At 40.7% G+C, this 27628-nt stretch overlaps 1 protein-coding gene across 3 annotated transcripts in view; it reads left to right on the top strand.

The window, feature by feature from the left end:
• LOC138287452 (cystine/glutamate transporter-like) overlaps positions 1-27380 on the top strand; it is a 171454-nt gene extending 144074 nt beyond the window's left edge. Inside the window, exons 11-13 of one of the 3 annotated variants that reach the window (XR_011202219.1) lie at positions 19921-20098; positions 25450-25715; positions 25898-27380. Coding sequence is in view for 1 of the 3 variants with exons in the window: in XM_069227881.1 (XP_069083982.1) it covers positions 19921-20098; positions 25450-25514 (243 nt within the window). In the remaining 2 variants the exon portion in view is untranslated. Of the gene's footprint in view, positions 1-19920; positions 20099-25449 lie in introns of all 3 variants that reach the window. The other 2 variants (XR_011202220.1, XM_069227881.1) reach the window with 2 other exon arrangements.
• The last annotated feature ends 248 nt before the right edge of the window (positions 27381-27628 follow it).

Consider the following 27628-nt stretch of genomic DNA (forward strand, 5'->3'; position numbering starts at 1 on the left):
CTATAACTAAAGTAACTACTGTTTCAAATACAAGCCTAAGCAAACCTCCTCTATTCAACAGACAAAAAAACACAAGACTCACATCTTGACTGAGCATGACAAAGAAAAAAAACAATAAGCTGAAAGGACAGCAGACATGCAAGTATAAAATATAAATAGTTGAAATGTATTTAAAGTGGCTAATTGTAAATGACAAACATTTTAAACATAATGTCATAAATATATATTTTATTTACAAATACAAATGTCTAAAATAGCCATGGACATTACCTCGCAGAAAGGCAAAAAATCATTATGGCAAATGGGATATACAGGCAGCCAGGAGAGCACAAGCACTGAAAATGTACATTGAAAATGTACTAAATAATATGTAAATGGTTGTATGGGAAGGCTACAACTGGAAATGATGTTGTCAAGGAGCACACCCCGCCTTCTCCCCCCAAATATAGAGATAGAATTAAGGCATGTTGTGCAAGACCTGAGAGAAGCAAGCACAAGCTCCCAGGAAACCACAGCAAGAATCTTAAGAAATATACTCCCCAGAGTTCCAGAACGTACCACGGGGCAAATGCTAGGATTCCCCAATTAAAAAAGATTATTAGCACAAACTGAAAAACCCACACGAGAAACCCATGCTGCCCCCAAAAGATATCAAGATATAGACATTTCGTAAAATCACTTTACTTACTGAAGAACCCTTCCTCCTGTACAGCAATAAAAATAATGACAGAAGAATAATAATACATACAACAGAATATAACCTCCTCAGACTAAACCAACCATAAACATGGATGATGGTTGACACTCTTAAATTTTGACCTGCTCCATACACACAGATAAACACTCACAGGGTGAATATCATAAAAGAAACATACATCTAACTTATGGTTCACTTCCCAACAAGCAAAGGCTACCTACTACATACTACTTACACAAATTACCATAAAATTACAATTTACTACCTCCAAAAAGTCATAATAGACTTTGAGCATGCAATGATCTAAATAATTTAAATCTACCCCCACACAACCATAGAAGGCTGCTATTACCATTTCAATCAAAAGAACTCTGCACATTGTAGAATATGCAACAGTCAACCTATTGCCAGTCACAAAAGTAGCTAAACACTACAACCTCTTTATATAATCCCCCTACTACCAAACCCATAAGCAAATAGTAAATCATTGAATGGACTATTTTGAAGACACCTGGATTGAGAGACTGCATACAGTCTGGCCACAGGCACCAACCCAAGTTTCTAATTCCGTGGCGAAATGTCTATGAAGGCACCATGGCTAAAAAGCTAAAACAAACAAGCTAGTGGTAGGATGGCACAATGCTGTTCAAGCCACAATAGGCCAAAGACATTCTGCCCTATACCAATTATAAAAAAGAACAATGCTACCAAGAATTAAGAATGGAACACTCTTTAACATAAACAAAACGTAAAATAATCAAACAGACCAAAGAAATGCACAAAATGCTATGATGAACTAAAACTCTACACATAACAAAGGCTTCCACTACCTAGAAAGAATAACAAGAACTCTACTAAAACTACCTAACAATCAAAATCAAAATCACATCCAACAAAAACCTACAGAAACGAATACAACACATGTATTTATAAGTAGTTTATACATTATTTTTATTAAACAGTATATATTGAAATTTATAATAAACAATATCCAATAAATAAACATAATTTAAAATACCATTAATAAATTCATACATTCAGAAAATAAAACACAAAAAACATATTTTCAGAAATCCAAAGTAGTAATAGTAGTAGTAAATTTTATTGTGTGATTACTTAAAATCATTGCACAAGTATACAATAAAATACGAATAAAAAAGCACATATAAGGATGCGTATAAGAGCTCATAGTTACATATGTGTAGCACACTATAAGGCGCAGAGTGATATACAAAAAATAAATGGAATCACCTAGTGTCATCCTGCCAATGGGTGATTAGACATGAAGAAGAGGTCTCAGAATATAATGCATACTGTAATGATTGAATAAGCTGATGTTAGCTGCCACCAATAAGGTATAGGCCTCCTGTCAAGCCCATCAGCACAAGGTATTAAAACCAAGCAGCTTGTCCTATGTTGTCATAAAATTCTGGGGTCAATAAATAGTGAAAGTGCAAATGAATGCACGGATCTTCTCATCCATCTTTCAGCCTGCTGCAATAGACCAGAAAGAATCACATAAGTAATCTTTCCTGTCTATCAGTTCATTTCCCTAAAATAAGAGCATTAATATATTCTAACCTCAAAGTCCGAGATCAAAAAAGTGAAAGTGCTGGTGCATAAGCAGTTCCTTTAGTCTATCTTTCAGCCCCTGAGTGGGCCAAGAAGTGCATAGCTAATGTAACCTATCTGTTAACTCATTAGCCTTAAATTAAGGGAAACTATGACACAATCAGACAATTGTCATATTGCACAGTGACATGAGAGCTAAAAAGTGCATAAAAAATTACATGACATTGTATATTCTCCTCCTGAGAGTAAACCAGTAAGTTGCATAACTAATGCATGGTATCCTTAGCGAAAGAAAATAACATCACCATATGCCGTCCTACCCATGTAAAATGAAGTCATGAATACCCCGTCTTGGTATAACAGGGTTAGCCATGGTAATATGTCAAGGTATATAGTGCATACTGTAATTATTGGGAAAGTGCCAAACTCAAATGCCACCAGGTGTGATATAGACATCTTGACAGCTCCTTATCAGGCATTAACATGTATGGAAATAGGATTGCAGGTGGTTGAGTTGTTCTTTCCAACCATCATTTCCTGATGGACCAAGAAGGAATACATAAATCGTACATCCTGACTTTCAACTCATTTCCCATTTGGAGGAAGCTATACCACTATCAGACATTATCTTATAGCGCCTTGACATTGACATAGGAGTCTAAGGAAAGAGTATTAGTGTAACAGAGCATGACATTGTACTTAGTCATCCTAAAAATGAACCACATTAAAATGCATAGATGTTACCTACTGTCATTCAATTATACTCTTAAGCAAGATACGTCAAAATATAGAAGAAAGGGTGATGGAGTTGAAAGGTTGAAACCCTGACACGTCTGCAGAGCAAAAGCATTGCAATCACAGGAACCTGTGCCATCCTGGGCAGGATATCAAATTAGTGTGGTGGCAGCAGCCATTTAAATAGTGAAGTTTCTTTTTGGGCCAATCCGCCCCTGTCAATTACCAGCCTTTGCCAGCCACGTGCGTGCTGTAGAGCCTTCCCGGCTCTGGCGAAGAATTTCCCAAGGCAGGCCAGTTCCGGGGAACCACCGCAGTCAATATATATTGTAAAGCTTCCTTACATGTTCTCAGACCATATTTCAAGAATAAGGGTTTTAGTAGTTGATGTCTTTCTGAGGCCAAACCTGGACAGCAGCATACGAGATGTATTATTGACTCAGTATGATATTTACACAGGATGCATTTTTGCAGATAGCCATCCAAGGACTTCCAATGTCACCTATAGTCCCAGGTAGGGAGAGTTAAAAGTCACTTTTGCAAGGTGCTCTGGAAAGCTCGAGATCCCAATGCTGCTTTCATGTACTTTGCCCAATTATGGTTGTATATGAATCTGCTAAACCCTCTGCGTCACTGATGTTCCTCATTCTGGCAATATCTATTTCCCTTGAGGCTCGCACACCCAGCTCTTTCAAGGTCTGCAAAGCCCTCATTAAAAAAGGGTCTGATGCATAGGAAGTAGCCAAATTCAAGGATTCCTCAGCACTCCTAAGATAGATGGTCTAACTACTAGATTTCTCTGTGAAAATTACTTTAAAAGGCCCCCTCAAACTGTCAGAGGTGGCTCTACAAACACAATGGAAAAACTTTAATTATGTCCGTTTTGCATATTGTGTTCATTTTTAATGAATCAAATTCGAGGCGTATCCCTGTATGCCTGGTTGATCTAGAAAGCTGAAATATCTCTTTGTAGGCTCTCACCTAGCAGTTCTCAAGCAGTGAAGCAAGCCTACCGGCCTACTCTGGTTTTGGCTGTATTTGCCCTTAATGCATTTTTTCATTATAAGCGTGTAGTATGTCCAGGCCCCTTTTCAACCCTATGTGGGTCTTAGCAAGCAGGACCAGATTGTTGGCGTACTGAATTATGGGGAGCACAGTCTGCCACAGTTTAGGGGGAAATGTATTTCCTTTGAGAAACTCCGCACCTATATAGGCCGTGTACAGATTGAAGAGAGTGAGGGCAATGACACAGCCTTGCTTTAAGCCTTTGTTAGTGCAGATTTTCTTGGTCACGTGTATCTGTGATCTTAATTTGCACCCAAGTATCAGAGTATAGCACAATTATAGATGCTAACAACTTTCTAGGTATTCCCCAGGCGGCCAGTTTCTTTAAAAGAATATGGCGCACAACACCATCAAAAGCCGCACTACAATCAATGAAACAGGCAAAGAGCGGCTGAGTGATGATTTCAGTGCTTTCTGACCAGGGTACGACAGAGCAATTATGTTATCTAGAGTGGATGAGCAAGGTCTGAAGCCAGTCTGGTATGTGGGTATGATGTTATTTTCGGTAATCCAGGTTTCAAGCTCTTGTAGCAGTACGCTTGCGAAGGCCTTACAGTCCACGTCTAATTAGGCTATGAGCCTGTAATGTTTATGTAGGGTGATATCCCCTTTTTTGTAGATTGGGTGCAATATTGACCCTTTCCAGGCCTCCGGGACCATGGAGTGGTATACACAATCATTAAATAAAATAGTCAAAGGTTCAACCCAAAAATCTTGGTCATCTCTAAAAATGCTCCCTGGAAGGCCATTTGGTCCTGGAGCCCCATCACGCCGCATGCTGCAGAGCATGGTTTTCACTGATTTGGCAGTTACATTTAGTTTTGTGTGGTCAAGGTCATGTAAACCATCTTACAACCCAATGGTACTGTGAGCATCTACACACTCTGGATCTACATAAAGTTTTTCCACTTGGCATTCCCAATCACAGGCAAAAATCACACTGTCCTTCTTAACAGTGCATGTAACAGAGAGTTGACATAATCCCAGAATTCTCTGCTTTTCTTTGGTGGCATTAATTCATGTATTCGATTCCAACATTCTTGGATATTCTTTGGCTTCAATGTCCATATTATTTCCTTACACTCTTTCCTAGCCTGCCTTCTAAGAGCTTCCGCCTCTGGGGTTTTGTTTTTCCTGTATCACATTTCTGCTTGCCTGCATTTCTTTTTGCTATGTAGGTATTCCCTGGATGCCGAAAACTTTTCAGCTTTTCTACTCTTACCCCTGGTATGCCCATGCGGCATTGAGCTACGAAGAGAGACATGTAAGTTATTGATCATGTTTTCCCACTGGTCGGTGATCCGATTTGCCCCAAATTTTAATGTTAGTGGGCCATTGGCCTGCTTCAATAGTTCGTATTTTGCAGAGCAAGCTGTGCCCTATTTAATCAGTTTTGTCAAGGGGCATAGGCTGGATAATGATTGCTTTCCGCTAACTTTGTAGGTTTGATGTCTCGCCGTTCCAAAATCGATTTCTTTTGCCACGGGGTTGTGGACACTTTCAGATCTATTAGTTACCTTGTGACTTAGACATCTGTCCAACAATGCAGTGCTTAAAAAGATGTAATCTAATGTGGAGATGATTCTAAAAATTGGAATAAGTGTGCCCACTACTATATCACTGCAGTTGGTCGTTCTCAGCTCAAATTTCTTAAGGAAGGTTTCTATGGCTGTTCTTGTGGGGTCTCCTGGGAGCCCAACCTCCTGACCAAGATTGCAGAGGTTGAAGTCTCCTGCAGTCATATATTCATGACCGGGGTGGTCATTTAGAAAATCCTTCAATAGGGATAAGATGATTTGACCTTTCCCTGTTTTTTTTCCCCGAGTGGGATTTATGTACAAAGTTATGATTGATACTGGCGTTGATTTCTTGGTAAAGGCTAGGCAATGTATGGTTATCACGTGAACATAATTTGTTGATTTCTCCCAAGGTTCCACTTTGATGACTAAATCCAATTTAACAAATGTTGCAAGCCCTCCCATATGTCTTCAGAACAAATTTTTATTTTGTGCAGGAGTCTGTGTTGTTATGAAGCCAGGAATGGTTAGTGGCCCCACTGACCAAGTTTCCTGGAAGCACAAAATATCTGCATTGTTTTCAAAGCCCTCGATACAGGGACTAGCAATGAGGGAAGCCAAGACGGCCACGTTCCAACTTACCATCTTGATCACTCTTTTTGGTTTGTTAGGGGGTAAACCTTTATATTTAAAGATGCATTTTTCCTTTTGTGGTCACAGCTGCTGGAAGCCAATCTCAGTCCTGCCAGCCTGTTCCTTGTCAGCTGTATAGTGACTTTTTTGTCCACCATCAAAAGTTTTATCACAGGAGTTCCTCTCAAGGGACTGAATTTCTTTTTGTCTGTGCATAATAAATAGTTTCTCATAGACAGAACTCAAGGGTATCGTTCTATTTCAGGTTTGCTGATTTTTATGCCCCAACTTTCCAGCAACCTTTCATATTCAAATATTCTGTCTACGATGCTCTGGTCGGTCCATGTTGTCAATGTAGATTCTCTCTGACTGATCCACACATAGGTGTTTCAGTTTACAGTTGCAAGGTCCCTTGTTAAAAGATTCGCAAGTGATGGTATGTTGTGCAGCAACTGTAGAATATTTGGCCTGTTAAACATATCCCATGGCCCCTGTGATGCATATAGCAGGGTGAATATTATTGCTGGCAGTACAGAGTTCTTCTGACGGTTTACAGTATTTGTATTTAGTTACGCATTGTGTGACACGGTATTTCTGGGTATTCGTATAAACAGACGATCTCTGCTCTGAGCGTACCCCAAATCCATCGATATTACCCCCATGGATGGAATTGCTTCTTGCGGGAGTTCCTTTGATCACATTTTTGCATGGACTGCATTGGTATTGGGGTGTTTGCAAGAGTCACCTCCTGTAATCCTTGAAGTTGTGGTTCCTGTTTATAACATTTTTGCATGCACTGCATTGGTATGGGGGGTTTGCAAGAGTCACCTCCTGGAATCCTTGAAGTTGTGGGGCCGGTGAGTGAGTATTGCGTTCGGGTAAGATTTGTTCCTGGATTCGTCGCAGGTTGGAGGAGGTCATCATCATACTCTCTCCATTGCATTTTTTGTGTAAATGTAGGCCTCTGTTGTTTATAAAGATGTTATTTTGGGGAGCCCCGGCTGAGTTGCCCTCTATGGAGCTCGTCGTTCCCTTCAGACCCAATTGCTGTGTCAAGAATTTTCTCTTGGAGGTACCATCTCCCATGAGCCCATCACCCCTGATGACCTCTGGGGGCGGCTCCTGGCCAAATGCTGTCTCTGTCTCACCGGTCTGTGCTGGTGCTTGTTTTATCATTGGAGTGAGACCATCAGTTTCCATTTCACATCCCTTGACCTTGGGCCGCACCATTGGAGCAGACAAAGGCACCTGGCCAGTGTATGCTGTGGGTTCTGCTAGTTGAGCATTGTAGCCGCTTTCCACATTGGTAACAGGGGGTATTTGTGACCTCTTATACCGGTCAAATCTTCCACGATTGTAGATGCAGTGTGTACATGTGGACATGTAGTCGGTGCCAAGACTAAAGAAGATTTCTGCTGGACAATTGGATAGGTCTGAAGCTGTACTGGAATATCACCCGGTGCGTTTGTAGCTTTCCCATTACCGCTCAGTCTGTCATTTTTTTTGTGTCTTTGAGCAATTTTTTCAGCTTTTTCTTCTATCATCTTGTTAATTGTGATTGTTGGTTATTCCCAATAGCAAGCCCACTTGGCGGCTTAGTAGTTGCTTCCAGAGCTTGCTCATTTATGTCGTTTTCAACAGTGGAAATGCCCAGAGACATTGGCAGCATCGATTGTGCAGTAATAGATGACCTGTCACTTGATTAGATGCCCCTGCCTTCTTCCTTGTCATCTATAAAAGTGGATGTTCCCCCTTTTCTGATTAATTCAGAAGGCTCTATGTCCTTCTGCTTTTTTCTGGGTGTCCGGCAGCACACCTTCTTGCCAGTTTCATTAGCTATTTTACAATGATGAATGAGATGAATGAGGCTTGTTAGCAGATCTGGGTGGGTTGATAGCTTGTCTATTATTTCATCATTGCGGTTTCCCCCCACCATATTGCCATCATTCCATCTGTTGCCCTACCAGTCTAGCTTTCCAATTAGTAAATTCAGTTTGTTGTCTAGTGTGAGTACACTTTGAGCCAACATATATGTTCGCTCCAGATGGATCTCCATTTTATCTGACTTTCAGGTAAGAGCTTTAACTGCAGCTAGGAGAGCGGTATTTATGGTTCAGTCTGATCCATCCTCTTCCCCCATCTCCTCACTGGGCGAATATATTACTTTGCTGTATCCCCAGTGGAGGCCCCCCTAGTCTCTGCTTCTCGTCTTGATCGTCCAAGCTTGAATCTTGTAGTGACCAGCATCCATGTGCTATTGCGGTAAGCATGCCCTGGGGGCCATCCTTTGCACCTTCTAGGGGGGTGACGAAAGTCTGACTGTTGCCAAAGACCTCTGGTGCATGAGTTTCCACTGGCTGAGATTGCGCTATCTGATGAGTCTCTGCCTCAATTGACAGTTTATTCTTACTTGGAAATATAACCTGCCCCCTTCAACGGCCAAGCTGTCACCGCCATGGGAGCAATTCTAGATTCCTCGGTTCCGCTGTCTGTTCCCGTTGGGTTAATGACCATGCCTGACTTGTTGTAAAGATAGTTGAGGTGGCTGCTCCCGCTTTCTCCTAATGCTGTGTCTGCCATCTCTATCAGTTCACCAATTGTTGAAGCCTCCAGACTATAGCCTGCTGCACAGCTAATAGAACCTTGGGCTTCCTCAGTTTGTTTTGGCATAGTTGGTTGGTCGAGTTCCAAGATCACAGTAGGAGGACCTGTCCATGTGTCTTGGTCGCCCATGTGTTTAGTGGACTCCCCTACACCACTCCTCGCTCGTGTAAAGTAATTATGTATATAAGCTTTACTCATATTTGGGGCTTTTTGCTTTGTGCCCAGCTTGTGATCCCACTGGTCCTTGAGCCCATAAGCTAGTGACTAATCTGCCTCCACATCCAACTCTTTGTTAGGACCATTGGCACTGATGGGTCTTGTGAATTCTGGAGAGCCATTAGAGACCCTCGTGGAGCTTGTGGGGCGTCTGCCCCTTTGAGGGCTACCTTTGTCTTCCTCATCCTCCTTCCCAGCTCCCATGTTGAACATGTAAGACATGTCGGAAGGCCACGGTCCCTTAGCCCCTGCCTGGGTCTGCAGTGCTACTGCAAGTTTCGCCTTCAGTTTGCTGTGGTCCCTACGTATGGAAAAAAAATTATGAGCCAGTTTCCAATTATCCCCAAATATTTTAAGAGTCATTTATTCTTTCCATTTTTTTCATATGTTCTATACCCTTTGTGTCTCAGATACCAGCCTCAGGGATTTCAAATCTCCTAGTGGTCTTGGAGCAGACGGATGAGATGTTGTTGTTGTTATTACTCTTGGCCTCCACCCCTGCTCCTGAGAAGGGATATACCAACGTCTTTTACTCAGGAGCTTTGCCCATGAGCTTTGCCCAGGGACCCAGGGGGGGACCCAGGTGGGCAGCGCACTTATATTGATGTGTTGCTTAGATGTTGCTTGCTTTGATATTTGCGTGGCCTTGGGAGCATTCTTCAAATGATGTAAATATTGAGCCGTTTACCCACATACCACTTGCCACTGACACCAACCGAGCGCCGCCTCGCCCCCTACCACTCTACATACACCTCAGGCCGGGAAGGCACACGCACGCTCTGGGCAGAGCTTTATGCTGCTGTCTACGGCTGACTGCAGTTGACTGCTTGCAATAATGCTGTCAAAAGGGTGCTTGAGGAATCGACAGGTGGACAAGCCGCACCAGCCTAATGCTGCCCGCTTCTGCCCTTACCAGTGCCGAATCTGAGGCACTAAGCCACTACTCCACCCACGTTCTGCTTGTCCTGCCTTCCCAGTATGTTATTTGCTACTATGTGGCTTGAGTCTGTTGACTGGTTGACTGTTTGGCTGTTTTGGCTAGTTGGCCGGTTGACGCGTTGGCTGTTTGGCTCAGTGATACATGTAGCCACTTGTTGCTTCTCACTCTTCTCTCTCACATCAGGCGGAAGGGCAGAAGGGACTGGGTTTGGGGTGTGGGTATGGGCTATGGGCATCGAGGATGGAGGAAGTTACTGTGGGCGCATGTGCTTGCTGTTAGGTATACACAGCCTCTCTCTCATTCGCCACTCAGCCCTTAGCATCCTTGGCACCCTAACCCCCGGACCCCCCGGATCTCCCACTCCCCACCCTTACCCTTGACACTGGCCTGCTGTAGTTGTCCTGCGGCTCCTATGGTTCCTGTGGCTCCTGTGATTTTTTTCCTTGTCAGATGCTCCACACTGCTTTCTTCTGCCTACTGTAGATACAGGTGCAGGTACGAGTGCGGGCCTCAGCGGGTATCAGCGCTGTGTGCACAGCCTGCGTGCTCGGCCACTCTGCCTGCTCCACTCGGGGTGGTTGGAGCCAAGGGGCTCAGCGGTGGTGTGCTATCACCGCTACCAGCTTCCAGGGCACTGAAGGCGGCTGGGGATCGCCACAAGTCATCTGTCATTAGCAAAAAACAGCAAATATAATATGCACAATACATAAAATACATATATATTAAATGACAGAGCGATGCAAAACATCAACCCAAGCAAACATTTCCCACCTAAAATTAAAAAAAAAAATTCAACTTATGTTTCTGTACCTACTGTCCATGATACTTCACCATGCTACAAAAAGTAAATCCACAAAAATAGAGATAAGGTAACCCAGAAGAATGCAAAAATGAAATAACCAAAAAGTAAATCCACAGAATAATTTCAGACTCTTAGAAAATCATACACATCTAAAGAAATTAAAGCAAAAACTGCTACTGGAAAACCAACAAATAAAAGAAAATTAAAAAGTAAACTTGATTAAAATATAACCAAAGTGTTGTCCTTTAAAATAGTGCAAATAATAAAAAGGAAAGGCTTACACTCGGACTAAAAAACCTGTATAAAACACAACACACTGACCATCACTCAACATACACACCAAGAACATAACAAACAATATAAAACAAATTTACAAACTACAGTCACATAATAAAAATAAATATCTGAAGTACCTACACTACATATACTGCACTAAGGTCTATCTCACTGTTCTGCTTTGCTTCAGACTGGAGCTAAAGAGTGCAAGGAATGCAGCACTCTTGTTCTGAGTAATGAATTTATTAAGGAAGTTCCCAGGTTTCATATATATAAAGAGAATAATGAGAGCACTTAATGTGAATGCAGCAACACACGTGCAACTTTTAAAATAATCACAGCAGTGGAATAATAATAAGCAAAGAAAATGCAATACAACAACAATGAATCTATTTTTTCAGTGACTACGTATTTATGCATGCACACAGCAAAGCTAGATGTTAAGAATTAAAAATGCATCACAATGGGGCTCACATCCAACATCATCCTTTGTCTGACAAGCTGTAGAACCTGTGACAGCTGAGACAGAAGAGAATAACCCCAATAGGATTACCCTGAGCAATGCGTCCACCCTCAGAGATAAGTTCCTTCTCTCTCGGTCCTAGAACCCCCCCTCCTGTTGAGTAAATTGTGAAATTCAAGCACTGGCCCTACTAGGTCAGTGTTGAAAAAACACACTAGAGATTGGCCAGATCCCAAGGTGTATTTCCAAGACCGAGCTTTGCCCTTCTCTACCAAAAACATTCTAAGCTATGTATAGTCTTATCAAGCTTTCGTCCCCCACATTATGTTCCCTTCCCAGGTGTGAAAAGCGAAAACACGTTAACAAGCTATGTGCGGAAAAATACCTGCGCCACCAATGTGACAGCATTTGAAACTATGCTAAGCACACAATGGAGTCAGTGGTCAAGATGGAATTGGGGGTTAAATACACATAGCATTATACTCACTTAACTACAAAGCACAACCTAACACAAACCTATATTACAACAACAAATTAAAACACTGTTCTACACTAACTAACCCTACCTTCATACCTTCTACACCCAAATCCCAAATAATAACTTAAAAGTACTTTACCTTATCCATAGACCAGCAGCAGGGACCCCGACCCACCGGAACTAAAATCACCTAACAATGATGTTCATGGTTTAAAAAACATAGGTAATTTAACTAAATGAAATGGAAATTGAAACAAATGTATTAACATCAACAGTTAAATATGTAAGTTGTGTTCAACAACAAAATAATGTTTTTTCCTAATGTATGATATAAATTTAATGTAAAAAATAAATGTTGTTTGTGTTAATAATTTACAATGTACAAATGAAACTTATGTTAAACTAAAGAAATATTATTAAAATATCAAATCACATAAACGGTACAAACCAGCCAAAACGACAAAACATACAATAACTCAATAACACCTATCTATTTACCCAATCCTTCTCTACACTACATTATCCATTAAACTATGTGCAACTTTTTTAAAGTACAGCACACCCGCTATACCCAAAATCTTTATTGGAATACTGTACATTACAAACATAATACATACTATTCCATTCCAATGTAAAGCATGTTGTAGAAGATGTTGAAAGAAGGGGGGATATTACTATTCTCACTGTAATCTATACGATTTTGGGGAAGGTGTAGGTCACTGAAGGGGTCAGATTTACTATTCTACTCCAATGTAAGCCACTTTGGGGAATGTGTTGGACACTATAGGGATTTCAATTACTATTACAATTCCAAAGTAAACTATTTTGGGAGAGGTGTTAGGCACTGAACGGTGAGAGTTAGTAGTCCCACCCCAGTTTAAACCATCTTCGGAAACTTATTGGACACTAACGCAGTCAAAATTACTTTTCCCACGCCAAACGAAACCATTTAGGGGAATGTACTAGAAATTCCCTATTATAAACCTATATAAAGTTATATTTATCATAATCATCATATTTACGATGCCACCCCAAAATAAATAATACGCATTTAAATAATAAAAAAGTAACAGTAAACATTACATGCAATTTCTGAATATATTACACTTAGCAAACATTAAGCAATAAAAATAGAACTTAAACAAAATGTAATTTTGCAAAAGTACATATGTTAATATTAATTTCTCATGCAATCCAAAAATAAAATCAATGAATATTAGAATACTTAAAATGTATTTAAACATTTAATTTGAAAATTCATTTTCAACTAATTTATTAACATATACAATTAATAACCAACAATAAATACGTCTAATGCATAATAGAATATTCTATAAATACTAATTCAAACATTACAATATAAATATAAATAGATAATATATAAACAGACAGTAGCAATAGTAAGTATATGCACAAAATTAGAATGTAATATATCATCTAAATAAATTATTAAACTAGCTAAGCATACAATTAAAAAGTATGTACAATATATACTTGAATATTGCTTCATTATTTAAAAAAAATAATTTCAATGTAAATATGTTAAACAACACTCCACCCTTTCCCCACAAACCTACATCCGATTACTAAGATTTTCAGATACAAATCTAAATTTCCATTAACAAATTTAACCTTATTAACAAGAATCACACATCTAATTATAATACTCTATCCACAAATAACAAGCTACCAAAAAACAATACAAAACAAAAATGTTACACTAGAACAAACATTGCAAGAACTTTGAAAATTATAATATTTGCATCAATATCTTAACAATAATTATAACAACAATATCAAAAACAACACTAAAAGGTATATTATTACCTGTGATATTCTTTTCATCACAATATTCTTGTGGCAATATTTTAGTATCACAATATCCAAACTTTGATATTATGTCCAAACACCCCTGGGTGGCAATTTCAATATTTCCTATTAAGGCAAAACAGTCATAAATGAGGAGTTATGCAAATCTTAATATTCTCTCAAATACGCCTCGTGCATCGTAAATCATGTGAACAAAAAATAAACCTTCAATTTCTACTCCAAATATTAAAATGAGCTTGGCATGGCAACACACTAATTTTTATTATGTGCTTTTTACCTCATTGATCACAATTTATAAATGACACACACCACAGTTATCTTTAATGTTAGAGAGAACTTCCTTAGAATAAATTACCTAAATTTAGATGTTTCCATTACAGTGTTTATACTCAGGTTGGTCACCCTAAGACCAGTTAGGAGCCCAGTGAGTTGGGGGTGACTAAGGCAACAATGAGAGACAGAAAACAACTTGGGTTTACGTACATTCAAGAAAGCTGCATATGGCTATTGAAATGCTGCAGTGTAGAAGTTGAGAAAATACACCAGTCACAAAATAAGAATGGAATACAACATAAGAAAAAGGTAATTTAATATCATTCACCAAAGTAATTGTTATATTCTGATGACCTCAAAGATCAACTGTTTTAGGTTAATTAGGACCACTCAAAAGATGAGCTACCTTATATATTTAAATGTGGTTCTAATTTCACCTTTAAGTCACCACCAAAAGTAATTTATATCGGTTTTTGAACAAGTGTTCTAGTCCCAGAGGAATATAAGAAAACTATTGCATCTGAAGAAATCTGATACTCTATGATTCATAAAGTTTGATATGTGGCACAAGAGAATGGCCTGTCATAACAACCACCCTCAATATGTCACATCTCTTGCTACTAAGTTTCTTAGCTGAACTATAACCATGTCACTATTTCTGTAGACAGCAATGAAGAATACTTTCTGGTCTATTCATATATATGTATAGATCTTTAAGATACAGATTAATTCATTAATTGGATGCATGTTGTGTCAGAGAAAATCAAAGGGATGTCATAAAAAAGAACAACAGCAAAACCTTTTTTCCTAAGTGAAATCATGTTCTATGCTGCAGTTTCAGCCTACATCATGTGAGGTAAGGTTGCTAAAAAAGCAAGACAACAGAGACATATGGCCTTATTATGAGTTTGGTGGTTCCACCCTGGGAATGCCAAATTCACGGGGGTACCCCCTGAGCGTAGTGCAATGTTCCCACCAGGCTGACTGGTGGGAACATTGTAGTATGTGGTTCAGTGCTCCTTGAGAGAGTCAAGGTCAATACTGTAGCACACAGCACCCTCAGAATGTGCACTGTCTGCAAAGCAAAGCAGACAGTGTGCATTCTGACAGTGCTATGCAGGGGACCCCTAGCACTGGCTTTCCACCAGCCTCCTCAAGGTGTGGACCCTGCCATGAGAAAGCTGGTAGAGATCAGAGTTATCATCAGCCAGGGGGCTATTGAACTCAGCCCTGCCCTGGATGAGTACAACTCAGACAGCCGTTGGACCATTGGGAACCACGTTCACGATGGAGACTGTGATCCCCTGGCAGGTCTGTCCGCCAGGGTTGTAATGTGGCTGTCAGACTGCTACATTTGTGGTGGTCTGACGGCCACCGCAAGCCGCCAGCCTCGTACTAAGGCCCAGACTCTTGAACATATGCAATGACCTTAATTTGGGATAAGGGAAAATCATCTAGGATTATCCTCATTCAATAGCTCTGTCTGGATGTTACAATAGAAAGAAGATCTAACCAGTTTGAAGGCAGAGGCCATACTGGAAGTATAATATACCAGCTAGTCTGTAAAAAATGGATAGCAACTAGAACAAGGCTTACTGATTTCAGCAACGGATGATGCACTGATGAGCTGCTCTGGTCTAGACCCCTGAACATTGTAGAACAAACACAGGTAAAACTCTATGAGAAATGTGACAAGAGATGACACAACCAACAATACAAGGAGAGGATAGCACTGAGGAAACTGAGGGAACAGTAAAGGAAAAAACAGCAAACAGTGGTGGGAAGCCAAATAGGGAATGACCAAAGAGAGAATTAAAAAGCCATTCAACCACAAAACATGTTGCCAGACACAGGAGTCAGCTCCTATGAGGACTAAATAGGCTTCTGCCTCCCTCGACCCGGATGTGACCTTAACCTAGGAAGTGAGCACATAAGATTCACCAGCAGTTAATAGTCCAGTGTTCCCTTTTCAGCCTCTGTTGACCAATGCCCCAGCACCTTCAGCCCCGTGGGTCTGTCATCTGGCATGAAACAGGTCTAAGCAACAAATATAACTATTTGGCAAGCAATCTGCCCACTATTGCTATCTGTCCACCAAGATCCACCAAGATCAGGCAACCATTCCAGGCGACCATGGTCAAATAAAAAAATACATATATGGCCAATAAGAAAAAAGTTACATCATGTTTAAGAGAAATAAAAGGCTTGAAGCCTTTTGTGCAGATCACGACTTAACTTTCCACCAGCCTTTTTGTGGTGGTGACCCTGACATGAAAAGGCTAGTGGAAAGCCAGTGCAGGGCCCCCCACCCAGCACACTAGAAATGGTCACTGCTATGGCAGACAGTGCATATTCTGAGGATGCTGGGGGCACCCTGAGAACCCAAGGCCAATGCCGCCCCACGGGTTCCACTTGGCTGGCTGGCAGAAACCTCCTGATCTGGAGGTTTTCTGCCAGTCAGCCCAGTGGAAACCTTGTAATAGGGCTAGGCGGGCCCCTCCCTATGGCTTTGGTGGTCGGCTGGTCCGACCACCAAAAACCTAATGAGACCCTAAGTCTTTGACAAGCCTAGCTTTCATTTTAAAATTAAAATATCTCTTTGAAAAAGACGTAGATGTATTCAAAATAGCCTTTACTTTCTTGAAAATGGTCTGCCATGGAATGCTCTGTAAATGAACTACTGCCTACCAAACCGTAGATACCTTTGTGGATCCTTCAGTTCATAATTTTTAAACTTATTCCTTAGCACTCTGGGGAAAACATTTCTGTGACTGAACTAAGTATCTGTAAATGATTATGTTATCTCTTTAAATAATCAATATTTTCCTGCCATTTCATTTAATAGAATGACCACTCACAAACACATTTCCACGAAATTCAATCATCCTTCATTTTCTCTCAGCCCTACCTGAGAACCATCTATCACATCAAGAACACGTTGGCCCTTTTACCTCAGTACAGCCAAAATATGGAATCCTTATGCCTCATCTGGGCATTTGTGCAGGCAGGGTCCACCTCTCAACCTGAAACATTCAAACTGAGGAAGGGAGTTTGGCTTACCAAACACAGTTCATGACCTTGGAAACCGGGAACTTCACTAGGCCAAGGATAAAGTGCCAAGTAATACTCTTAATTAGGAGCTATTTTAGGAGATTCATGTTTGATGCCATTTTTGGGGTCATTGAAATGCTTACAGCTCTTGGCTCTACCCCTTATCTCTGTATCACCTAGCTGACAAGTGTTCTTGTTTACTTCAACACCAGGATCACAGGAGGCTTCATCTTTTGCTGGCACTAGAACATTCTGCACAACAGACGGCTAACACACAATCATACTTGCAAGCAAACAGTTAACAGTATATAAAACAAATGTCACTTTGAACACTGCTAAACAGTCATTGTTCCTTAAGTATTTCAATATTAATTATCAACCTGATTTGTGCTACACTTATACTTTCGTAACCTCTAGTGTCATTTTTTATTGATTGTAAATATTTTGTTACGTGTATTTGTATAGAACATTTTTACCAATTGTATAGTTTAGTGATGAAGTCTATTGAAAAGCAGCTAGCTAGTCTTACATTGATTTTCGACAAGCGCAATGTATTTGCTTCTGTACTTTGCCATTTGTTTCATTTTGCTGGAATGTACTGTTGTCCATTGCTTGGATCATGTTGAGTTTGGAGGATTATTTGACAGCTATGTGGCTTTGATGCAATATTATGAGAATGTTGGTGCGGTATGAGTTAATTATGCATGTGTATGCCAATGTATGTATTCATGTATGAATAATAAATGTGAGATTTTGGGTGTATTATATGGTATGACTGTGCAGCCTTACTGTGGAACAAACTCACAAAAGCTGTCTTTGGTTCAGCCAGGTGCCTTTATACAACCTTTAGCTCAACCCTGGGTAGCTGTGACATTATACAGCAAGGCAAAAGGAGGGTAAAGCATGGGTGACCACATTTGACAGGATGAAGGTCTGGAGGGACAATGGGGTGGATTTAGTCACTTACCTGGCTTCTAGAGCGTTTTCCAGTCCAGTTCCAAACTTTACAACACGACTGCCATAGATCAATAGAGTAGTCCTCATGCTGGGGATACTGGATGAAATGATGCTCAAGAATGCTCCGGCTACTGTGCAATCGACATAGGTGTCTCGCTGGTGATTCCTCGGTTCACGAGTGATGTGGAGCACCTAGCCCACAGAGGTCGGGGACCCACAAAGTCCTCTTTGAGACAGTAGGACACCTACTTCTGAGCTACTAAGCTCTGGACATAGCGGTTGGAACGAAATTGGGCTCTTGGGGGAGCCAGTGGCAGTCAGCGGTGAGTTTCCTGATGTGGCTACCCAATTCAGCTGTTTTGTCCCTGGACCTGGTTCCAGGTGATCAGCTAAATGGTCCTTGGAGTCCATGCTTTGGTGTGAGGCTAGTGGCATGACCTTTCTCCATGCTAGGAGTCACAGGCAGAATCCAGATGTTGCTAGCCCAAAGTGCAGCAGGTGCAGTCCTGCAGATGGTGTGGCCTGTCTTAGTGCTGTTCAAGGGACCACAGGGCATTCCTTCTCCTGTTTTGTTCCAATTCCATTGTGATCTGAGGTTCAGGGTGTGAGGGATGCCATATGTATTCCATGGTCCTGAGGAGACCATTAGTTCATTAGCTAATGGGCTTCAAGGTCTCCTCCTTTTGATGACAAACTTCTGGCACTGTGAGGCATTTGACAATCCCAAGGTGCTCTATTCTAGCCCCCCTCAAGACGTCTGAACATTTCCTCTACAGTTTAGAACTTGGTAGCCCACCCTAGCGGTGTGGCTAACTGGGGGCTACACACCCACAGGCAAACCAGTTAAGACAATGGTCTTCCAACTCTGGCCCTGTCTCCAACCTGCCTACCAGATCTTCTGAAGTGTTCTTGCCATTTGCGCACCAAAAGGCAGCTTCCCCTTTGAAGCTTAAAGAGGAGGTAACACTATTATGCCTAGGCCTGGGAGTCATGCACACTACTCCCCAGGTGAGCAGAAATCTGTCTGCTGGCCAATGGCCATGTAAGGTCACTGGACCAGCTGGAGCACAGAGTGGCAACTTTCTAAAAGTTACATCACTTTAATTGTGATATTAAATTCAACTTGGGCATTAGGTCGAGATTATTGCCACAATTAATTTGATACCTTACAGCACCCAGTTAGGTAGACCTGTTCAGACGTTAGCCAGGCTGGGATGCCTGCATGTAACCTTGTGCTAGCCAATGGGGCTACTAACTTTTGCACAATAAAAGGAGAGACATACATATATTGTTAAGAGAGGTGGGGGCTTTGTCATTCGTTTGAATGGCAAGGTTGAACTGACAATGTAAACACCACTGCTGCAGTCTGCAGTAGTAGGCTGGGAGACTTTTTGTACTTTGTCACACACAGGGTGGCACAGTCAGTGCTGCAGCCATGGGTGGACACTCTGTCTTACATGACCTTGGTACCCTGGGTACCATATACTCAGTACTTGCCAATTGGGTATAGCCAATTAGACATAGACTTTGTAAGGGGTTAAAACACTAACACTGAAGTCTGGTTAGCTGGCCTCAGTGCAGTCTGAGAGCTGAAAAAACAGAGGCATCAGTCCAAAAATGTGGTGGTGAACATGCAAAAACCTGCAAAAATAGGCATTTCCTTACAAGAAACTATACCGGTTTGTAATAAAAATAAAGTGCTATAAGGAAGTTATGAGGTTTCTTTGATTAATCTAAAATGTCAGCACAGACTAGAAATAAATAACCTGGGTGGCTATCTTTTAACTTCTTTTTTTTATTCTGTTCTGTAGGTCCCCCTCTTCATCCCACTGGTCTTCTCTGTGATATGCCTTTTCATTGTAGGAATGTCCCTGTACTCAGACCCTGTTAACACCGGCATTGGGTGCGCCATTACCTTGAGTGGTCTACCAGTGTACTACCTGACAATATACAAACCCAGAGTACCGGGGAAATGCATGTCAGTGTTCAGTAAGTGGGGGCACACCCCTTTCATTCTTTTAACTATGTTGTTCATCGCAGTCCTAAAGAAGTAATCTAGAATGAGTACAGTCTCAATTTTCCAAACCAGGTAACAAAAAAGTGAATTGAAAATGTCGAAAAATTGTTTTATTAGACACATGTACCTTTAGTCTTTTTCTATTCACAATCCTTACCGTAATGAGGAATGTTGTACATACAGATGGCACCCATTTTTCCATTCTTCACTTTCCGGTCCCTCCCTTTATTATGCCCTGAAGAGGTGTCGCCTTCCTTCCTGATCTTACTCAGCAAGAAAGATGAAGTGCAAATCTAGCATTGTAGTAGGGCCCACAGAGTGACATGCAGGCACGGAGGGATGTGAAATGATGTGGCACAGCCTGATGCATTTGTGATGATGTCAGAGGCACACTGCTTTTGGGAGAGAGGTGATAGTTCTTCTAGGGACAAATGTCACATGATTCCTAAGTGAATGAAATTGGCCTTGGATGAGAATACATGACAAACATTGAGATGCTACAGAGCACATTGGGATATTGACAAAATTATCCCTCTTCCTTAAGAGTTGGGATAGCTGATAAAGAACATGGCCAGCAGGCATTTCAAGTTTAACCATTTCTGGTATTGTATGAAGGATCCCAGAAAAAACCTCTGTGCCATAATACACTTCTCAACAAATCCGTTAAATGCAGTATGGCAGCAGAAGACTCCAGGTGCTGTTAGTTTCCTGATTCTTGTTGGCCATTAATGACATTTACATAGGTCAAGGCTGAAAAACGTTCGGCCATGGAATGAGATTTTTTTCCATAGTAAGTGTTAGTGATTATTGGGTGAAAATGTGCCTTTTTGGGAGATCTATTTATGATAACCATGGACCAAAACAATATTAACAGAAAGCAATATATCACAGCAATCTACTGAACACTGGGAGAATACCAATCAGCACCCAAGATAAACAAATTTCATCCCATAGCTTTTTTAATTGGTAGAAGCCAATAGTATTTGTCCTAACACAGCACCCTATTCTGATTTGTTGAAATGCTGGGCAAAACACTAAAACAATAATAATCTGATTGGCCACCCTTCGAACCAACCATAATATTTCCCTGTGCTAAGTCTTTTACCACTAGAATTGATGTGGGGACCCACTAGTTGTGTGGTTCAACAAGGGACTAGCAGCACAAACACAAGCTGCTTTCTGTGCAAAATCCACCCTTCTTAAACTTCCCTATGGGCATATTTTGGCAAATATTAAAATCCAAATTCTCTGTTCAGATGGGCTGAAAAAAGGAATATTCCACCAATTTCACTTTTCAGCAACATTTTTCATATATCTTTAGTTCTGATGTGTTGATAATTAGAGCAACACATAAAGATACTCTTTTGACTGTCCTTTGATGATCCGCTTTGATGGAGAGTAAATGGTGGCTAACACAAGAACTGTGGGTATGCAACTGCCACGTGGATGCAGCACAGAAAAATCTGCTCTCAATGATGAAATGATGATATTCGGGAGACATTGCACAGACGTAGTAATCAGGCTTTTTAATGCCAGAAAATAATTCTAGTTTTTGATTCACAGCGAACCACAGACTAACCTCTCAACTTATCTTCCTCTGCATTGAAGTCAAAGGGAACACTTCCTCACTTCCATCAAAGCTCATCCAGCCTCACTAGCCGAGCCACAACACCATTTTCAAGTACGCCAAAAGATTTAACCAGTGGAGGACTAACCAGCCAGAGGTTACATCTCATGTATTGCTGATGTCCTGGGAAGATCAATTGCAAACACATAGCTGAAGGACATTGTGCAGAGCTGATGCTATATCTAGATTGAGGACCTTGAAGTGACAGGCCCTTCAAAGAGGACTGAAGATATGGAACAAAAAAGCCACTACTAGGTTTCCAAGAAGGAATGAGTTAATTAATTCTATTCAAGTCTTTTCCTAGTGACCAACATCACAGGGATTTCTGCACCTTGTTGATTTAAAGAGAACCTGCAGGTCATTCATGAACCTGTGTTTTGAAAAGGGATTCTATTGAAATAATCGTTACCCCAGTGCCGACAGGAATGTTCTGACATCCCATGGCCTCCAGGTCATCTACTTACATGTGCTCCATTACTTGGGCCACAAGAATATTTTCTGGTTTATGTTGAACACAGCCTTCACCATGAAAAAGGCACATTTAATCTGGGTCATTCATACAAATGTTGTGATGCTCTGTGCCTTCCTGGATATTTGGTTGGTCCATGCTAGCTATTCTGATGGCTCAGTCCTGTATAAAGGAATGGTTTATTTTCTACCTAGGGAACACCATTTTTCGTTGCCTACATGTCAACATTCACTATAGTCAACCAAGGAGTTTCTGAATTGCTGTTTAAAGATGTCAATGTCAGTTTGACATGCTTCCTTTTAGGGTAACTATTTCTTCCTTGTCACAGTACCTAACACTAACATCATAAAAGAGGGCAGAAGTGGATATCACAGTCATTGCTTATGTGACCACACATAGGAAGAAATAGAGAAAGAGATGGGAAGAATTTAGCAACAGGGAGCCTGTTTGCAGGTACAGACATACCTCAATGCCCTAAGTAATGTTACAAGAAAGAGAAGACTGCATTTGAGAGGAAACAATGAATAATGATTTTGTTTCTTCTCTTTTATACAATAAAACAACTAAATTAAGAATATATTATGCTGAAAGCAATGTTAAATGCAGTGCAAGTCACGGCTTGGAAATAAATACTAGAGGAGAAATTGTGAGTGGTAAACAAGACTAATTGTTTAGCATCATGTTTGGGGCAAACAGATAAAGCAATATATAGAGTAAAATTGTAGTTTTTATTGCAGAGAAAGGTGAGATATAAATTAGGTTTGGTGTAATGCTTATAGGATAACTTTAGGGAAAAAATAATTGGCTTATGGATTGAGAATCAAAAGAGTTAATCATAGATTGTACAATATTATAGGTAATTGGTACATTGAAATAAGAGGGCGAATGCTCACAGTCTTGGGCTGTGACTGAGCTCCCTCAAGGCTCACACCATCTAGGCAAGATGTTAACTGGATTTCTGGCACAGACCCTTGGCTCTCCCTTGGTAAATCAGCTCAAAAAGTAAGGTTTTATTCAGTAAACGTGGTTGTGATAGGTGTACAACTACTTGCAACAACACTATACATAAGATAGAACTTCAGGTTCCAGACCGGGTCAGTTAAACATAGAACTGTGTAAAAGACAATCAGACAATTGGAGTACATGGGTAAGAACTAAGTGAAAGGGATGTTGTAAAATTACAAATACACACTGAAGTATAGCTGGTCAAAAGTTTGAGTACAGCTCAACACACTCAATGGAAAAATTGGGATCAGCCAAGTGAATCTTGCAGGTTCACCCATTAATAAGGAAAACGGGAAAAACAGATATACTCAGTGCTAGTGACTGGAACAAGCTTTTGCCCTTTCACACTGTCAGTGATCTTCTCTGTGCTGGTCTTCTGAGCACCTCAGAACTTAAGCTCCTTAGATCACGTTTCTCTCACGGACAAGAGAACCTTCTAGCAAGTAGGCTGTTTGCAGCTCCATAGTACCAAGGCTCATTGGGACAGGTTCATCTGCAGACATGCTCTTCTCAGAGGATGAGTACATCTGTCCCACAGGCATGGAGCCAGTTCCATATATTTGGGGAATAGTAGTAGACACAGAAGCTCAAGACAATTGCTGGAGACAACTGTCTTCAGTAATCTGGAAATGAGTAAGAGATTATTATGTGCAAAAAAGCAACAACATCATCTGTGGTTCTTCAGTTACAAGAAGGTTCTCTCGTTGCAGTGGGCCAAGCATGTTGTTTTATATAGTACAACCGTTTACCATTGGTATTGGTCCATAAAAGAATCCTAATAGATGTCACACTCCCATATCTCCACACAGTGGTGCACTTGCTGCTCTTGTGTCATAAAGTCCTTCTCAGGGTCCATGCATCAGCAAACCAAAATGCTGATACCTTGTCTCAGACATACAGAGCTCTCCTCTGCCTCTCAACTCACCCTGCAGCCCTCCCAAGTAAAACCCTGAACTACAAAGGAAAACAATCTGCTTGTCTACTCTTGGCCTATAACTCCTTTAGACCCGTCATATGAAAAGAGAGTAGGGCTACCAAAGCTATGGACTCAAGATGGGCTCCTGTCAGGCCCAGAGCAGCCCCTCTCAACCCGTGCAATGCTTGCTGTAGAGCCGTTGTAAAGCATCTGGAGAGAAGAGCTATTATCAGAAGCTGTATGTAACGGTGTCAGTATAATATATATGTAGGTTCTCATTATTGTTAGTTTACACGGTAACTGGAAACTTACTTCACTAATCGTCTTTACAGAACAGGTTACCTGCAAGCTGTCAGGTTTGTTCTGATTGCATTTCACAGTCAAAAGCTAAAAATCATATGTCACGTTACCTTTTAGGTGGTAGTGAATATACATCTGCGGCATGTATATGTAATTGAAGCAACACAATATACTTTTAAGAAATGTTTAGTCCAATCTGTTTGTCTCCATCCATTCCCATATCTGTGATTTATACATCTGTACATGAAATGTGAATAGGCAGCTGACTTACAAGACTGTGCTGATGTCAATTCGCATAATAAAAAGTGTGCACCTTTAAAGAGAAGACTTGTGGATGGGTCTAATTAGTAGGCACCAGACACTCCTGAGGTCAAAATGCCAAATGTACAGGTAAAAGACTAGGAATTTGCTAAAAACATTAATTTCCTTACAATCATGATCAATACTACGGTAGTCATTTAAATTGGAATGGGGTGATTGCTAGTATGCTAGTTATAGTAGTAGTATAGAGTGGATGGATATTAGGACCTCGGATGTGTAAAATAGAAATATATGTCTAGTAAGAGTTTTTTTTAATTGCATAGTAATATGATATATCCCTGATCTTTAGGAATGCCATTAATGTTAACATATATGGGCAAAGTCTGACAAACATTTAATTAAAAGTGTTGTTCCAGTTCCCCAAAATGTTCTTGAGATACAATAGTGTTGCTGAAGTTAATTTCTGTTATTTTTTATATTACATCAAGGCTCCTCCTTGAGGGGACCACAGCTGAATTCAGAATTAGTCAAACAAAGTGGGTTAACTTCTGCAGAAAGAGTTCACAATTGACAAGGTAGAGTCGAGGTTAGGATCGTTGTTTTGTTAGTGATGGAATTAAAGTAGTCTTATTCTTAGTATTAATGTGGGGAAGTGGAGTTCCTGTATTTTCCATGTCATCCGTTGGTTGCTTTCCTGTTGCAGCCACTTTGCAATGGAAAACCAATTTTATATCTTTGCTTCTAGATTTCCTGACACTGAAGCTGCAGCTTTTGATGGAGGTGATTCCACAAGAAATAAAGACCTACTGAGCAGGAGTAACAACACCTACAGATTCCCATTTACGAACAAACTATATACTGTGGCACTACATAACTATACACTGCTGCACCACGGCACAGTTATGATACACAACCCTCAGACTTCTGTAACACAAATCCAGTCAGCACCGTCTTGGATGTTTAGCATACAACCTCGCTTTATTGAATACAACACTGCTCCACCAAGCTACTGTGCCTTTGAAGTCTAAGGGCCTGATTACAACTTTGGAGGAGGTGTTAATCTGTCCGAAAGTGACAGTAAAGTGACGGATATACCACCAGCCGTATTACGAGTCCATTATATCCTATGGAACTCGTAATACGGCTGGTGGTATATCCGTCACATTTGGGATGGATTAACACCTCCTCCAAAGTTGTAATCAGGCCCTAAGTCTACATAGCAACTTAGGACATTGGCACACAGTACCAAGCTGTCAAGTTTACACTCTTCGTTGTTGTGGTTCTTTTGCATACTGCACCACGCTGACCTTCAAACACCACTCCAGTGTGCCACACACATCCCTTGCCATCATAATATACTGCTCGAAGAACTACATGACAAAGGAGCCATGACCCCTGACAGCAGTGTGTTCTGCTCTACCATGCCACTAGAACACTTCAGCAATGTGGCCTGATAGCACTGTAGCAGCAGGCGGCACCACATTGGCAACATATAATAACACAACTTTAATTGATAGTAGCCTATATCTACCCAGTAACACAATGCATTTCCTTGTCAGTGTGTCCTATTGTATTTCCTTGATAACATAATTCATCAAAACATTGCACAGAAGCGCACTTCTCCTTTGTTGTGCCAAAACACTTCTGCATTTCGATACCATCTGAAACTGCACGTCCTTGACACCAAAGCACTCTGTACAATCTTGTTGTCACAATAAAGTGGAGCACCACAGAAGCAGCAAGAAACTCAGCATCACAATGTCAACATCATATCTTGTATTACCTAGGGCACCTTAGTAGTCCAAACCACTGTGTCGCCTTGGAACCCTACGCCAACATATAGCGCTGCAGCACAACGCGCTGGTGGCCGCTGCAACACAACAGCGCCATAGCACTTTGCGGCCACTCACTCCTGTTTAGAGCTGAAACAACAGTGCACAACGTTGTCATGAAGGCAAAACAAGTCAGCATTGCTTGTTCACGTATCAACGTTTTAACAATTTTGTTAGTTTTTTCTCTTTTTGCAGTCTATACGACACATTAATCCAGCATGGTCCAATATTATTGACTCTTTACTGGCTCGACCCCGAAGCTGAAAGCCACTGAGGGATCATAAAACAAGAATGAAACGGTTCTAACAGCTATTAATGAGCCTTCATCAGGATCATGAATGTGTGCTGCACAAGAGCACCATAGCACCTTGAAACCACATCACGCTGTGAAAAAAATGGCTTGTGTGATTGCAACAAATACATAGCAATTCACCATTGAAAGATTACATTTCTTTATTTTGAACAATTATTTTAAATGTTCCTCTGTTTACTCTCTTTATGAAACAGAAGTAAACTGGACTCATAAGGGTTTGGAACGAAAGTAGAATGACGTGCAGGTTTGCAAACTAGGGATCAGGTTCATTAAACGAGGAATAAACTGGTTCAACAGCAAATGAACGGTCCTATTTGGGATTATGAAAGTGTATCATGCTTGTAATGCCACAATAATGTATGAATTATAAAAAAAACCGCTCTATTGAGTCTATCTTCAACCCAGATTTTGGACAGGAGGAGACGCCCTTCTCTTTTGATTATTGTTCCCTGGCCCTACAAAATCCAGTTAGTGCATCTGTCTATGGAACTGGTTTCAGTGTATTAACTAAATAAATAAATAAACCCTCAATGGCCTGATTTGTGTTTACTCTGAAATCTGCTTAAAAGGCTTGGCATACTGTAAAGAGAGAGAGTGCCCCCTGAAACTTAAGGGAACAGGGCTTCTAACCACAGTAATGTCAAAAAGGTGTATATATATGTCCCGTTTGGAAACACTCTCAAAATCCCCTCACTTCAACAATCAAGCCACCCTACATTCATTCATCAGGTAGCCCAGTGGGGTATTATTTTATTATTGTATTATTTTATTGTTCTATT

The sequence above is a fragment of the Pleurodeles waltl genome, chromosome 4_1 (assembly GCF_031143425.1).
Source record: "Pleurodeles waltl isolate 20211129_DDA chromosome 4_1, aPleWal1.hap1.20221129, whole genome shotgun sequence".
NCBI lineage: Eukaryota > Metazoa > Chordata > Amphibia > Caudata > Salamandridae > Pleurodeles > Pleurodeles waltl.